The 15,000-nt window shown below is 45.1% G+C and overlaps 1 protein-coding gene across 9 annotated transcripts in view; it reads left to right on the forward strand.

The window, feature by feature from the left end:
• Nucleotides 1-15,000, forward strand: part of LOC127933244 (proline-rich membrane anchor 1-like) — a 222,009-nt gene that overhangs the window by 154,135 nt on the left and 52,874 nt on the right. The window contains exon 1 of one of the 9 annotated variants that reach the window (XM_052530077.1): nucleotides 1-261. This exon is cut by the window's left edge and continues 859 nt beyond it. The exons of the other annotated variants lie outside the window; for them this stretch is intronic. Within the exon in view, the coding sequence (XP_052386037.1) occupies nucleotides 196-261 (66 nt within the window). The 5' untranslated portion in view covers nucleotides 1-195. The remainder of the gene's footprint in view (nucleotides 262-15,000) is intronic. 9 annotated transcript variants of the gene reach the window in all.

The raw sequence follows: 15,000 nt of genomic DNA on the forward strand, positions 1-15,000 counted from the left end.
GTGATGAGGAGTTCCTAGTCCTGAGCTGGAGTCACGCCACGTTCAGAAGAACTTATTTTCACTCTGTGACTTTATCAGAGTAATAAAGCGTCTGCAGCTGAGATGGAGGCATCTCTTCAGTAGAAGTGCTCCTGTGCTTGTGTTGCTCTGGGTCCCTCACATCACCTCGGGCGTGACCTCAGGAGTGAAGCAGGGATGCTGGACCTCTGCTCTTCTGTGTTTGCTCACTGCTTGATCTCGTCCTGTCTTCTCTTGTGTCAGGTAACCTTTTACTACGAGAGGATTATTACTGTTAGTAACCCATTAGGAACTGTGCAGCATCAGAATTAGCTACACCAGATTGCGAGTGAATCACACTTTTAAACTAATCGGATAAAACGGATTTGTAAAAAAACGAAACAAAAAAACAAATCAGAAATCGACTCAAGTTTGATTCATTGGACAGGTGACTCCCGCACTGAGTCCAGTTTCAGTAAATGGGTCATTATACGAAAACGTGCCATTTTGTGTCCCTCAGGGAAAAAAAAAGCTCTGTAAATCTAAATAAAACATAAAACAATAAATTCATAATTTAGTTTCCATAATGTCTCATAATATAAGAATACATTATTTTCTGTTTCTTTTGTTTTTAAAGGATTTAAATCAAATTTTTGTGCAAAGCATCTTGAAGAAATGTTGAAAATGGCCTGTCCCTCTGTATGATTTTTCTACTTCTACTTGCTATCGAGGGCAAAAAAGTCAAACTATTATAAAAAAAAAAAAAAAAAACATATAGTATAATGAAGTGTCAGTTCATTAGTCATAACTGAATTTTATTCTTAACGTGTCAAAAAAAAAAAAAAAAAAAAAAAAAAAAAAACACAATTTAGTCGGGTCCCTAGGTTCTCGTCAACCCTGTTACTTTTTATGAAAACACCTCTTTAATAGACTGTTCCATTTACATTTACATTTACATTTAATCATTTAGCAGACGCTTTTATCCAAAGCGACTTACAAATGAGAACAATAGAAGCAGTCAGGTCAACAAGAGAACAACAACAGTATACAAGTGCCATGACAAGTCTCAGTTAGTCTAGTATAGAACGCATAGCCAGGTTTTTTTTTTTTTTTTTTTATTATTAAATGAAAAAGACAAGAAAGGGAAAAGTACTGGTGTTAGTAGGTTAAGTGCAGGCGAAAAAGATGATTCTTTAGATGTTTCTTGAAAATGACTAAAGACTCAGCTGTACGAATTGAGATTGGGAGGTCATTCCGCCAGCTGGGCACAGTCCAGGAAAAGGTCCGTGAGAGTGATTTTGAACTTCTTTGGGATGGCACCACAAGGCGTCGTTCACTCGCAGAGCACAAACTTCTGGAGGGCACATAGGATTTAACCAGTGAGTTTAGGTAAGATGGTGCCGTGCCAGTGGTCGTCTTGTAGGCAAGCATCAGTACCTTGAATTCGATGCGAGTGGCTACTGGTAGCCAGTGTAACCTGATGAGGAGAGGAGTAACATGAGCTTTTTTTGGCTCATTGAAGACAATCCTCCAGGAGAGGATAGAATTGAAAACATTTAAATAAAAAATGTAATCAATTAATTGTAAATGTTTAGTAAGAGAGGCTAATATTTCACTCAAAATTGAATTGAGGCGTTTCATTTTTATTTCCATACATTTTTCTTAAAACAGATGATGCTGGGAGAGTGTCATTTGGAAATGAACGTATTCATCCGCTAAAAAAAAATATAAAAAAATAAATAAAAAAACTTTCAATATTCTCAATTCACAAACACTCTTAATGTAACAAGGGGGGTTTATCTTTCACAGTATATCAGATTTGTTCTATATATGTATTTACAACCTTTTCAAAAAATAATTAATATGTTGGTAACAGGGTTGACCAAAAACACACATTAAAATTGGTTATATGAAGAAAAAAAAAATAATTATAAGATAGCCTGAGATGGCACGGAACATTTTCCTTAGTGGTAAGGATCTACTTCATCCAAAAAGGGGCTTAAAGATTTTCAAAACAGTACTTTGAAAATCAAAAATTGGGAAATGGCACGTTTTCTTATAATGACCCGAATGCTGAAAGAGGTGGATATTTATCTATGTTCTTAGAGCTATCATATGAAACAACACTTTTAGCTGTCTGTTATCAGCAGTGAAGCAGGTTCTGAAGTAGCCTTGAAGCTTCCAGGGCAGAAATAAAAAAATAAAAAACATATAATTATTTATTGTTATATGATTAAATATAACACTTAGAGGATAGACAGACAAACAGACTATATGGTAATACAAATATAGAGGAAAAAACAACAATAGATGCTGTCATGAAACACCATGAAAAGGCAACTGCTGGACAGCTGGGACAGGCCAACAATTCCAAGTTGGCGGAACTGAGGTTCCAACTGAAGAAAAAGGAAACCTGTTTGAGTTTAGAGTTGTCTAATAGAGAGGATGAAGGAAAAACATACAAACCCTGCCCCTGATTTCATCCAAACCCTGATTTTTTTTTTTTTTTTTTTTTTGTTGACTTTTCAAAATATTGTGGAAAGCGAAACACTGTATAATTTTATTTGCATCTGCATCCAATGGGATTCCTGGCAAGATGGCGGATAGGGTGCATCGTATGTTGTGAGCTCTCGAGGACTGTCCCAGTTTTTGTTTCATGTTACACTTTCCAGTCCATACAATTCGTTCCTTTTGAAGTTGAATATATTAAGAATCTGAAAAACAAAAGAAAACAAGGTGCACCATGACTACAAAAAAGAATCTTGCTTCATGCCGCAGTAACGAGGTAGATGATGGCCATGAGTATGCTACGAGGATGGAAGTTTCCACTGAGAATACTAAAAGAAAAGATCCTTTCTCGCTGGTAAAGAAGAGGAACAGTTAAGAGGAAGGATACGGGGACAGAAGGGAAAGAAGGAATGAATGCAGTCTTAGAAGCGATAAAGCAGCTAACGGATAAGGTGGACATACTAGGTACTCAGATACAACAGAGTTCCATCATGTTAACAAGTATAGCCAAGGCAGTTGAGTTCAGTTACAGTCTTCGGTCTGCGAAGTATCGGCTTTAAAGAAAGATCACGAGGAGTTGATGGAGCGTGTCTTGGAGCTGGAGAGATACAAACGCCGATGGAATCTGAGGATTCGTGGTCGAAAGGAAAAGGAAGGTGAAGACATACGTGAGGCGGTTGCACAGTTGCTGGTGAAAATCTCCCCATCCTGGTCCTCGAACATCAATCACATTGTTGATTCGGTTCATCGAATAGGCAGACGTGAAGGAAATAAAACAAGGCATGTCATCATTCAGTTTACTCAGAGTATACACCGAGATGCACTGTGGAGAATGACAAAGGACCACTCGATCCGCAAAGAGCTTCGTATCAACTTCATCGAAGACCTCTGCGAAGCCGACAGGGAGACCCGAGCTGCTCTGTGGCCAAAGATAAAAGAAGCTAGAGATGTGGGTACGCGTGCACTTCAGAGGAGGTGTTGGATATATAAATGGACAAAGACTTACTTAGGAACACATAAGGTATATGAACAAATGCTTTAGAATTTAAAGCTTGAAATAACCTTTTGATTAATACAATTTGTTTGGAGGGTTATTTTGCATTGAATGCAGTTTGAAGGGACAGTGCCTGTTTGGGCTTTCGTTTCTACATTTTTTCAGAAGTACATTTTTTCGATCGGATTAATATTTGTTGGCAGTTGCCAGTTTTGTTTATGAATAATTTTGTTTTTTCTTGTATTTCACTTAATGTTAGGGTATTAAGAGAGAACACTTAGAGAAAATCATTATTTTTGTTTTTCAAGGGCGAAAAAGCACAATTTATTTTGTTGCAAGAAACACACTCCAAACAAGAGGATGAAAGATTTTGGATAAATCAATGGGGAGACAAAATCCTTTTTGATCATGGGTCCACTAGATCAGCAGGGGTGGCTGTTTTGTTTTGTAACCCACCTGGTTAACTAGTGACATCTGGATTCAGCAATAATGGGCACTGGTTAATCTGTGTCATGAATATGGATGGCCATTATTTTATTATGGTCAATATTTATGGTTTCAATAACGTAATCCAAAACAGACAGTTGATTTCAGATGTTTCCAGTGTTATTGTATACCTTAAACTAAAATATCCAACTGCTAATACAATTATGGGTGGTGATTTTAACATGGTCAGTGGTGAATGCCTTGATAGCTATCCCTCCAGATGTAGCCTTAGTTCTTATAACCCTGTTTTAACCGATTTTTGTCGTACTCACAATTTGCTGGATCCTTGGTGCTTTAAATATCTTAACATGAAACAGTATTCTCGGTTTAAGCCAAATAATGTAGTAAAGTCAAGAATAGATTTTTGGCTAATTTCAGTTTCTATTATTAATTTTGTCAGTGATTGTTGTATGTCTACAGCTCTTCTTACACATCATTCTCTTATTAAATACATTTTTAAACCTCCTGGTGTTAGCCTTCAAAATAAAGGATATTGGAAATTCAATTCTAATTTATTAAAATGCCAGTCATTTGATGAGGGTATTAGGGCCATGGTCTCTAATGTGATGTCTGACGAGTTAATAGTGTCCTATATCTCCAAATGGGAATATCTTCAATTTAAAATTATGGAATACTCAATTAATTTTGGTAAAACACTAAATCGAAGTAACAAATGATCTGAATCTAATATTATTAAAGAAATAAATGTATTTTATAATAAAACATCACCTACTGATAATGAAAAACGAAAACTACAAAGTCTTCAAAACAAACTTGATGAAATCTATCTTTGTAAAGCAGAAGGAGCTTTTATCAGGTCTAGGGCTAAATGGATTGAGGAGGGGGAAAGGAGCACTTCCCATTTCTGTCGGTTAGAAAAAAGAAGGAAAGAGAACCTTTCAGTTAAAGCCTTATTGATCCAGGGCCAAGCAATTACTGATCAAGCTTCAATCACTAAGGAAGTGGTTTCCTTTTACAGTAACCTATATTCCTCAACCTTTTCTCTGGATGATACAACATCCTTTTTTGACCTTATTAAAGACTTTATTCCCCATACAGATGATGATTGGGTAGCACTGTGTGATGCAGATATTACATCTGATGAATTAGATAAAGCAGTAGGTAGTTTATGTCTAGACAAATCTCCAGGTTGTGACGGCCTCACTGCAAAGTTTTATAAGCACTTTTGGAGCACACTTAAAGAACCTTTTATGCTTATGTTAAAAGAAGCAACAGAAAATATGACATTTCCATCCACCACGAAACAAGGTATAATAACTTTAATCCCCAAGCCTGATAAAGACCCTCAAATTTTAGATAACTTTAGACCAATTACATTATTAAACACCGATTATAAAATTGTGACCCTTATATATGCTAACAGATTAAAAATGTTTTTACACAAAATTATAAGTGAATCTCAATCTGGCTTTATGAAGGGAAGATCTATACATAATAATATTCTATTAGTTTTTGATATTCTAGATCAGTGGTTCCCAACCTTTTTCAACTCTCAGCCCACACAACCAAACACATGTTTGCACGGCCCACTGCAAAAAAAAAAAAAAAAAAAAAAAAAAAAAATTAATATTTAAAAAAATGACCCCGCTATTGTTGGGTTAATAACTTATACTCAGAAGCTAGATTGTTAACTGTCTTTATTGAATGCCCTGGCAATGAACCGAAAAATAACTTGGGCTGGCACCACACTTGGTACAACGGATGTTGTTCTTTAGCATATGCAGCAAAAATATAAATGATAAATTGGTGGTTTATTCTTAAACCAATCAGTGAGCTCGAATAGTGGAAGCATAGTTACAGTTTAATATTTAAACAATTATTTTTTTTCTTATTTAATTATATATATGAAATGTTGTTAAGTTATGTGTATCTTAATATTTAAGACTACAGTAGAATGCACATATGCACATTGCATCTTGAACATTTCTGTCTATCTTAATATTTAAGACTACAGTGTACTTTCATGCACATTATTACTATATTTAATTCTACAGTATACATCTTTGTTGTCCTATTTCCCCATTTCTTTTTATTATAACAACAGAACTGCTTTCCATCTTTATCAAAAACTCAGCGATAGCCCCCACTAGAGGTACTTGGTCAGACACTTATCATCGGCCGATTTGCAGGTGATACTGCATTTTTTATAAAGCAATTATCAGAAGTCCCCAAAATACTACAATCTATTCAAATGTTTCCCAAAGCTTCTGGTTTAAAAATAAATCTGAACAAGTGTGAATTAATGCCAGTCCATCAATGTCAATTAACTGAGGCTAATAACATCCCTATAAAATCTAAAGTTAAATATTTAGGCATGCTTATTTCAAAAGACTCCTCTGAAAATGAACTTATGAATGTGTGGAATACAATAGATAAATGTCAAATTAAACTCTTATAAGTTTATTAGGTAGAGTATTTTTGACTAAGATGGAAAGTATTTCGAGGTTAATCTATCCAGCATACACAATTGCTGTTTCAAATAGAGCTATTAAAAAAATCAATCAAATTAACTTTGGCTACATCTGGAAAAAGAAGACCCATTATATGAAGAAAGTAGAGATGATAAAACAATATAAAGAGGGAGGTTTACAAGCTATTGATTTTGACTCTATAAACGAGACCCTTAAAATGAATTGGTTAAAATCCCTTTTAAATAATAACAGTTTTTGGTTTCATATTCCCAGAGAGCTATTTAAGAAATTAGGAGGAATAGAGTTTCTTTTAAGATGTGACTTCACTGCTCAACGTCTCCCAGTTAAATTATCCCAGTTTTACCAACAGGTCTTGTTATATTGGAAGATTTTATATAACCATAATTTCACACCACACAACACACCATTATGGAATAACAGATACATTACAGTTAGAAACAAATCATTGTATGACAAGGATTGGATGGAAAAAGGTATTTGGTCAGTGTCCCGTTTAACTGAGGATAGTGCTATTATATCATATGACAATTTCTGTTTTAAATATTTTAATTACAGTCGAGCTAAATTTGAATCTATTGTTAAAGCTATTCCTAACTCTGTTATTTGTCTGATCAAAGAAACTCTTCTTTATTCGAACCCTATGACCCTGTGTTCACCTCCACTGTTAATTGAAGGCTGTGAATTTAAAGGAGGTAAACTCTCCAACAAAACTATTAGAAATATGTTTAATAACATTTCTTATCCTATCGCAGTCTACAGAAATTCGATTTCTTCTAATTTCCAGAAAGATATCATTCATATTCTTAGAACTAAATACATAACATTTCCTTTATCTCCCAAGATTAAAGAAATTCATTTTAAAGTGTTAAATGGGATAGATCCATCCAGTGAGTACTTAAGACTTAGATGTGGATTTGATTCTAATAAATGTATATTTTGTGATGATATCGAAACTACGGATCACCTGTTCTTTCATTGCTAGCATGTGGATGCTTTATGGTCTGATATTCATGACTGGCTTTACCCAAAGATACGTTACCTGGTCAACTTCACCCTAAAAGACATTGTCTATGGACTTGTAATGAATAATAACAAAATAGATTTTCTGGTCAATAGCATCCTTATGCTGGGAATATTCATAAATCCAGATTCTTGAAAGTTAAACCAGCCTTTTATGCATTTCATAATGAGTTTCTTTTGTATTCCAAAGCCCTTAAAATGATGAAAAAGAAAAATGCAATACGCATGTTTACTACTATTATGGAGTATGATTTACAAGAAAAACCCTAGCCCCGCTCCTAGATTATTATTTACATTTTTTCTTCCCTTTTTCCTTTTGTTCTCTCTCTTTCTGTTGTATGTAGATGAACCTATTCTATTCTGTACATTGTAATGTGAAGATGTATTGATTTGGCCAAGAGGTTTGTACATTAATGTTTGTTCAATAAAAAAAAAAATCTGCATCCATTGTATTTCGTGCTGTTTTACTTCCTTTTCTGGGTCAGAACATCTACGTTTGGTAGTTTCAGCAGTGTATAGTGTAAATGCAAAAATCGGATACGGGATACTTTTAAAAGATGATGTAAGCGGGTCGTCAAAAAAATGATTTACACACTACAGCAGGCCCGGTCAGAGTGAAGGTACACAGAACCTACAATTTTCACCGCACTGGCAAAGCTTATTTATTATTTATTTATTATTTATTATTATTTATTGTGTCCCGTGCCCAATTCGAAGCTGGGATAGAGTATGAGAAAAGAAAGATTGGTTCCCACAAGACAAGGGAAAATGAGCAGGAATGTGAGCGCAGACAGTGGTCGTGATTGAATTGTGTGGGAACGGCAGGTGTAGAAACACAAAACTCACACACACACACACACACTGACAGGAGGAGGACAGAGTAAAGGTACACAGGGCCTACAGTTTTCACACTTTTATTAGCCTTGAAAAAATAATTAATTGTATAATTTTTATTTTGATAAAAAAATGAAAACGGGTCCAACAGACCCCGAACACCATACAAGGGTTAAATGTGTTGCGTTCAACAACTCATATGCTTGTCTATAAATATCATGCTCTAATGTCTTCAACTGAGTTTGATCTTTTAAAAACATGTTTCAATGCATTAAGCCACCTTAAGAGTTTAAGAATGTCTCTGAAGTGCTGAAATGTCAATTTATAGAATGTCTCGAATTGTAGTACACGCTCATTTATTGAACTGTTAATGTGATGCGTTCCAGACAACTATTATATTATATTATATTATAGTATATTTTATTATATTATATTATATCATATTATATTATATTATATTATATTATATCTGGGTTGTCTGGAGGATAATATATTGCCATTTTACTGCCCTGCCTTTGGGATTATAAATTATCCCCTGCCCCCGGGGGGCTATCGGCCCGTGGGTAGTGGCATCTGAAAGGGGGCCTCAGAGTCTACCACGGTCCCGAGTTTGAAGTCACTGGGTCTCGGCCTCGGCCTGATATAGCCGTTCAAAATTTCGAACTTTGGGGGGCGCTATCCCCGGCTGTCGGGCGGCCATCGGCCCATGGGTGGCGGCGTCTGATAGGGGGTCTCAGGGTCTACCGCGGTCCCAAGTTTGAAGTCCCTGGGTCTCGGCCTAGGAGAGATATAGCCATTCAAAATTTCTAACTTTTGGGGGCGCTATCCCCGGCCACCGGGGGGCTGTCGGCTCGGGGGTAGTGGCATCTGAAAGGGGGCCTCAGAGTCTACCACGGTCCCGAGTTTGAAGTCCCTGGGGCTCGGCCTCGGCGAGATACGGCCGGTCAAATCTTCGACCTTAGGGGGGCGCTATCCCCGGCCCCCGGGGGGACATCGGCCCGCGGGTGGCGGCGTCTGATAGGGGGCCTCAGGGTCTACCGCGGTCCCGAGTTTGAAGTCACTGGGTCTCGGCCTCGGCGAGATATAGCCGTTCAAAATTTCGAACTTTGGGGGGCGCTATCCCCGGCTGTCGGGCGGCCATCGGCCCATGGGTGGCGGCGTCTGATAGGGGGTCTCAGGGTCTACCGCGGTCCCAAGTTTGAAGTCCCTGGGTCTCGGCCTAGGAGAGATATAGCCATTCAAAATTTCTAATTTTTGGGGGCGCTATCCCCGGCCACCGGGGGGCTGTCGGCTCGGGGGTAGTGGCATCTGAAAGGGGGCCTCAGAGTCTACCACGGCCCCGAGTTTGAAGTCCCTGGGGCTCGGCATCGGCGAGATACGGCCGGTCAAATCTTCGACCTTAGGGGGGCGCTATCCCCGGCCCCCGGGGGGCCATCGGCCCGCGGGTGGCGGCGTCTGATAGGGGGCCTCAGGGTCTACCGCGGTCCCGAGTTTGAAGTCCCTGGGTCTCGGCCTCGGCGAGATACGGCCGTTCAAAATTTCGAACTTTGGGGGGCGCTATCCCCGGCCCCCGGGGGGCTGTCGGCTCGGGGGTGGCGGCGTCCGAGAGGGGCCGACGGGCCCTATCAACGACCCGAGTTTCAAGTCGCTAGGCCCCGGCGTTCCCGAGCGGGCCCCGGTCGAACATCCAACCACCCCGTCTCCGGCGGCCTTGCCCAGGATGGTGCGCCTTTCCCGGGTAGAGCTCCGATTTCGCCCGCGACCCCGGAGGTCGGCCCGATAGAGGATGCCGTTTTTACCCGCCATCGGGGTGATGACAAAAGCGCTTCGCAGGCTGAGCTCCAGGGGCTTTTTCGAGCGACCCAGGCCCAGCGTGGCCTCCCCCTCCTGGGCATGAGAGTGAGTTGGCGCCCCCTAGTCTGGTTCTCTGTAAATTTGAAGGTTGAGCTCCAGGGGCTTTTTCGATCGACCGAGGCCCAGCGTGGCCTCACCGTCCTGGGCATGAGAGTGAGATGGCTACCCCTAGTCTGGTTCTCTGTAAATTTGAAGGTTGAGCTCCAGGGGCTTTTTCGAGCGACCCAGGCCCAACGAGGCCTCACCCTCTCGGGCATGGGGGTGAGATGGCGCCCCCTACTCCGGTTCTCATTAACCGTGGAGGATGAGCCCCAGGGGCTTTTTCGAGCGACCCAGCCCCAACGAGGCCTCACCCTCTCGGGCATGGGGGTGAGATGGCGCCCCCTACTCCGGTTCTCATTAACCGTGGAGCCTGAGCTCCAGGGGCTTTCTCGAGCGACCCAGGCCCAACGAGGCCTCACCCTCTCGGGCATGGGGGTGAGATGGCGCCCCCTACTCCGGTTCTCATTAACCGTGGAGCCTGAGCTCCAGGGGCTTTTTCGAGCGACCCAGGCCCAGCGAGGCCTCACCGTCTTGGGCATGAGAGTGAGACGGCTCCCCCTAGTCTGGTTCTCTGTAAATTTGAAGGTTGAGCTCCAGGGGCTTTTTCGATCGACCGAGGCCCAGCGTGGCATCACCGCCCTGGGCATGAGAGTGAGATGGCTACCCCTAGTCTGGTTCTCTGTAAATTTGAAGGTTGAGCTCCAGGGGCTTTTTCGATCGACCGAGGCCCAGCGTGGCATCACCGCCCTGGGCATGAGAGTGAGATGGCTACCCCTAGTCTGGTTCTCTGTAAATTTGAAAGTTGAGCTCCAGGGGCTTTTTCGATCGACCGAGGCCCAGCGTGGCATCACCGCCCTGGGCATGAGAGTGAGATGGCTACCCCTAGTCTGGTTCTCATTAACCGTGGAGGCTGTGCTCCAGGGGCTTTTTCGAGCGACCCAGGCCCAACGAGGCCTCCCTCTCCTGGGCAATAGAGTGAGATGGCGGCCCCTACTCCGGTTCTCTGTAACCTTGGAGGCTGAGCTCCAGGGACTTTTTCGAGTGACCCAGGGCCCAGCGTGGCCTTACCCTCTAGGGCATGAGGGTGAGATGGAGCCCCCTACTCCGGTTCTCATTAAACGTGGAGGCTGAGATCCAGGGTCTTTTTCCGAGCGACCCAGGCCCAATGTGGCCTCACCCTCTTGGGCATGAGAGTGAGATGGCTCCCCCTAGTCTGGTTCTCTGTAAATTTGAAGGTTTAGCTCCAGGGGCTATTTCGAGTGACCCAGGCACAGCGTGGCCTCCCTCTCCTGGGTATGAGGGTGAGATGGCACCCCCTACTCCGGTTCTCAGGTCGCTGGGTGACCAGTGGCAGGTCATAGGCTCCGGGGCCTCTTCGGTGGGAGACCTATCCGACCGGCCCTCGCCCTCATCGGCCTCACTCGGCAGGTCGGAGGCCCTGGAGGAATTCGGTGTTTAAAAAAATGACCAAGTCGAAGATGCGGGCCTTGGCCAGACATCCACCCTCCCCAAGGCTCCAGGGCAGGCCGGGAAAGGCGTCTCAGACCCGGCCACCGTCAAGATTCGCCCGCGACTCCGGAGGTCGGCCCGATAGGGGATGGCATTTTTACGTGCCGTCGCGATGTCGGCGAACGCGTCATTTTCTGGACTTAGGTTCTGGCGCGTATCGCAAGAGAACGGATCGAGTGGAGCACGTTGCGGGCCCGATCTAGGACCCTGCCTGGCCGCTGGCCGTTATGGGCGGGTGCGCCTAGGTGGCACGGTGAGTGGAAGTTACGGTTTCGATGAGGGCGACACACCGTGTCCAGCACATGCTCGCATGAGACGGGGGCCCGACCCCCACTTTCTTGGGAGACTCAGAAGGCCGGTCTATCATAAGGGTCCAACACCGGCGGTCGGAGAGGAGGCGTGTCCTCCTCCTGTCCACGCGAAGCACACTTTTCCCGGTTACGGCCTCGATCAGTGGCCAGCCACCCCCATAACCCCCGAGTGGGGGAGGTCGCCGCACGTCGCCCTATGAGCGGCCGCGCCGCGTGGGTTCCACCCCCAGGGTGCGACACCCACTGCGGAGTGAGACCCGTGTGTAGGAAACAAGCGCGCTGCGGTTGTCCAACCCACACCCCCTCCTGTGGGCTACCAGGTTGATCCTGTCAGTAACATATGCTTGTCTCAAAGATTAAGCTGTACAGGTCTAAGTACAAACAGCTGGTACAGTGAAACTGCGAATGGCTCATTAAATCAGTTATGCTCCCTTTGATCGCTCCACCCGGCACTTGGATACCTGTGGCAATTCCAGAGCTAATACATGCAAACGAGCGCCAACCCTCCCTCACGGGTGGGGACGCGTGCATTTATCAGATCCAAAACCCATCCGGGGTCGGGGATCCGTCCCCGCCCTGGTCTATTTGGTGACTCTAGATAACCTTGGGCCGATCACATGCCCCCTGCGGTGGTGATGACTCTTTTGAATATGTGCCCAATCAACTTTTGATAAATACTTTAGGCGCCTACCATGGTGACCACGGGTAACGGAGGAATCAGGGTTCGATTCTGCAGAGGGAGCCTGAGAAATGACTACCACATCCAAGGAAGGCACAAGGCACATCCAAGGAAGGCACCAGGCACGCAAATTACCCATTTTCAACTTTGAGAGGTGGTGATAAAAAATAACAGGCTCTTTTGAGGCTCTGTAATTGAAATATCTGTATCCTAAACACATGTGAGTGGACCCTCGGGTATGCCCTCCCCCTGGGACCTTGAACTGAGGTGTGGTACACCTGTCAAACTGTAACACAGGTGTCCTGAAGTGAGCTCATGGAGAGAAAACCTCCCATGGAAGATGAGAGCAAAAGTTCACTTGATCTTGATTTTCAGTATGAGACCGGATCGTGAAAGCGGGCCTCACGATCCTTTTGGCTTTACAAGTGTTAAGCAGAAGTTTGTGGAGAACCCAGTGCTTAAATGACCCGTAGACTACCTGATTCTGGGTCAGGGTTTCGTGTGTGGCAGAGCAGCTCACTTGCTGCGATCCATTGAAAGTCAACCCTCGATTCAAGTTTTTTGTCGGCCGAGGAAGAGGCCCAACCGGTGCGACCTCGGTTCGACACCCCCGCCGGCGTCCCGGGGGTACCAGTGGCCGGGGCGGACGATGGGATGATACGAAGAAGTCGATGGGGGGGTGACCAGTGGCGAGGGGGACCTCTCCAGGAGGCGGCCCGCAGGGTGGAGCGTCGAAAGCGGTCTGAGTGCGGCGCCAGACTCTCCATCCAGACCCTGGAGGTCCCAGGGCAAGACGGCCAAAACCTAAGTCGATGAGGGGTGACCAGTGGCAAAACCCTAGTGGCCCACTGGGCCTACCGAGCGCGACCGCCCCCGTGTCCTGGAGCGGTCCGGTGCCCGAGTTATAAGGTTACAGATCCTAACATTCTGGGGGGGGGGGGGGGGGGGGGTGCTATCCCCGGCCCCCTGGGGAGCATTGGCTCCGGGGAGGTGGCGTCTGAAGGCGGGCCTCGGGGTGTACCTCGGTCCCGAGTTTGAAGTGCCTGTGGCTCGGCCTAGGCGAGATACAGCCTTTCAAAATTTCTCCTTCGGTGGCCTCTATCTCTGGCCCCCTGGGGTGCATCGGCTCTGCGGTGGCGGCGTCTGATAGGGGGCTACGGGGTCTATCATCGACCCCCAGTTTGAAGTCCCTGGGTCTCGGCGATGGCGAGATACAGCCGTTCAAAATTTCTCCCTCGGTGTGTCTATCTCTGGCCCCCGGGGGTCCTTCGGCTCTGTGCTGGCGGCGTCTGATAGAGAGCTGCATGGTCTAAAATCGACCCGAGTTTGAAGTCCCTGGGTCTCGGCGAGATTTAGCCATTCAAAATTTCTCATCCGGTGGGTGCTATCTCCAGCCCCGTAGGGGTCCATCGGCTCGGGGGAGGCGGTGTCTGACGGGGGCCTCGAGGTCTACCTTGGTCCCGGGTTGGAAGTCCCTGGGCCTCAGCGAGAATTTCCAACCCCTCCCTCGCCGGCGGCTTTGCCCAGGACGGTGCCCCTTTCCCGGGTAAGGCTATGATCTCGCCCGCAACACGGTCTCTCGCCGTTTTCTCCGCAGTGCGGGGGTCCCAGGGGCTGAATCTCGGGGGACACATAGTGGGCCTTGGGGCCTACCGAACGCCCTCACCCCCGAGTCCCTGGGCAGTCCAGTGCCTCAGTAACGAGGGCACAAATCCTGAAGATTGGGGGGGCCATATCTCGACCTCCCCAGGGGTTGGGGACCTGGAGCCAGTGGCATCGGATAGAGGTCTCCAGTGTATAATTTTGCTCTGAGTTTGATGGAGTTTGCCCCTGTTTCGTGGGAGTTACAGACTGTCGAATCTTGGGACCCTTTGCCTTTGGGGGTCCGTGACTCCGGCCCGAGGGGTCTATCAACTCGGAGGAGGTGGCGCTAGAGAGGCCCCGTCGGGGGCTATCACGGAGCCGAGCCTCAGGTCTCTAGGTCTCCCCCGTCCTTCCGTTTGACCACCAAAAATACAGGGGGGCCATTTCTCTGGCCCCCGGGGGGGTGGGGCCTCGGGGCGGGTGGCGTTCGGTAGGTCTCCTGGGAAAGTTTGAGATGATGAACTAAAGAATGTGAGAAAGTTCAGGCTTTTATAGGTTATCCATTGGGTGGTGCTTTGACAAATGCATGTAGCTACTGGTTTGCGAATGTAAAAAAAAAGGAATGTGGACCAACAAATCCCGCATTCGTTTAAACAGTTTTAATTTGTGATTTATTGGCTAAAATAATTTAATAAATCAGTTCCTGAAACATTCAGCAGTTTACCTTTA

Source organism: Carassius gibelio, chromosome A17 (genome assembly GCF_023724105.1).
Source record: "Carassius gibelio isolate Cgi1373 ecotype wild population from Czech Republic chromosome A17, carGib1.2-hapl.c, whole genome shotgun sequence".
NCBI classification, from domain to species: Eukaryota; Metazoa; Chordata; class Actinopteri; order Cypriniformes; family Cyprinidae; genus Carassius; species Carassius gibelio.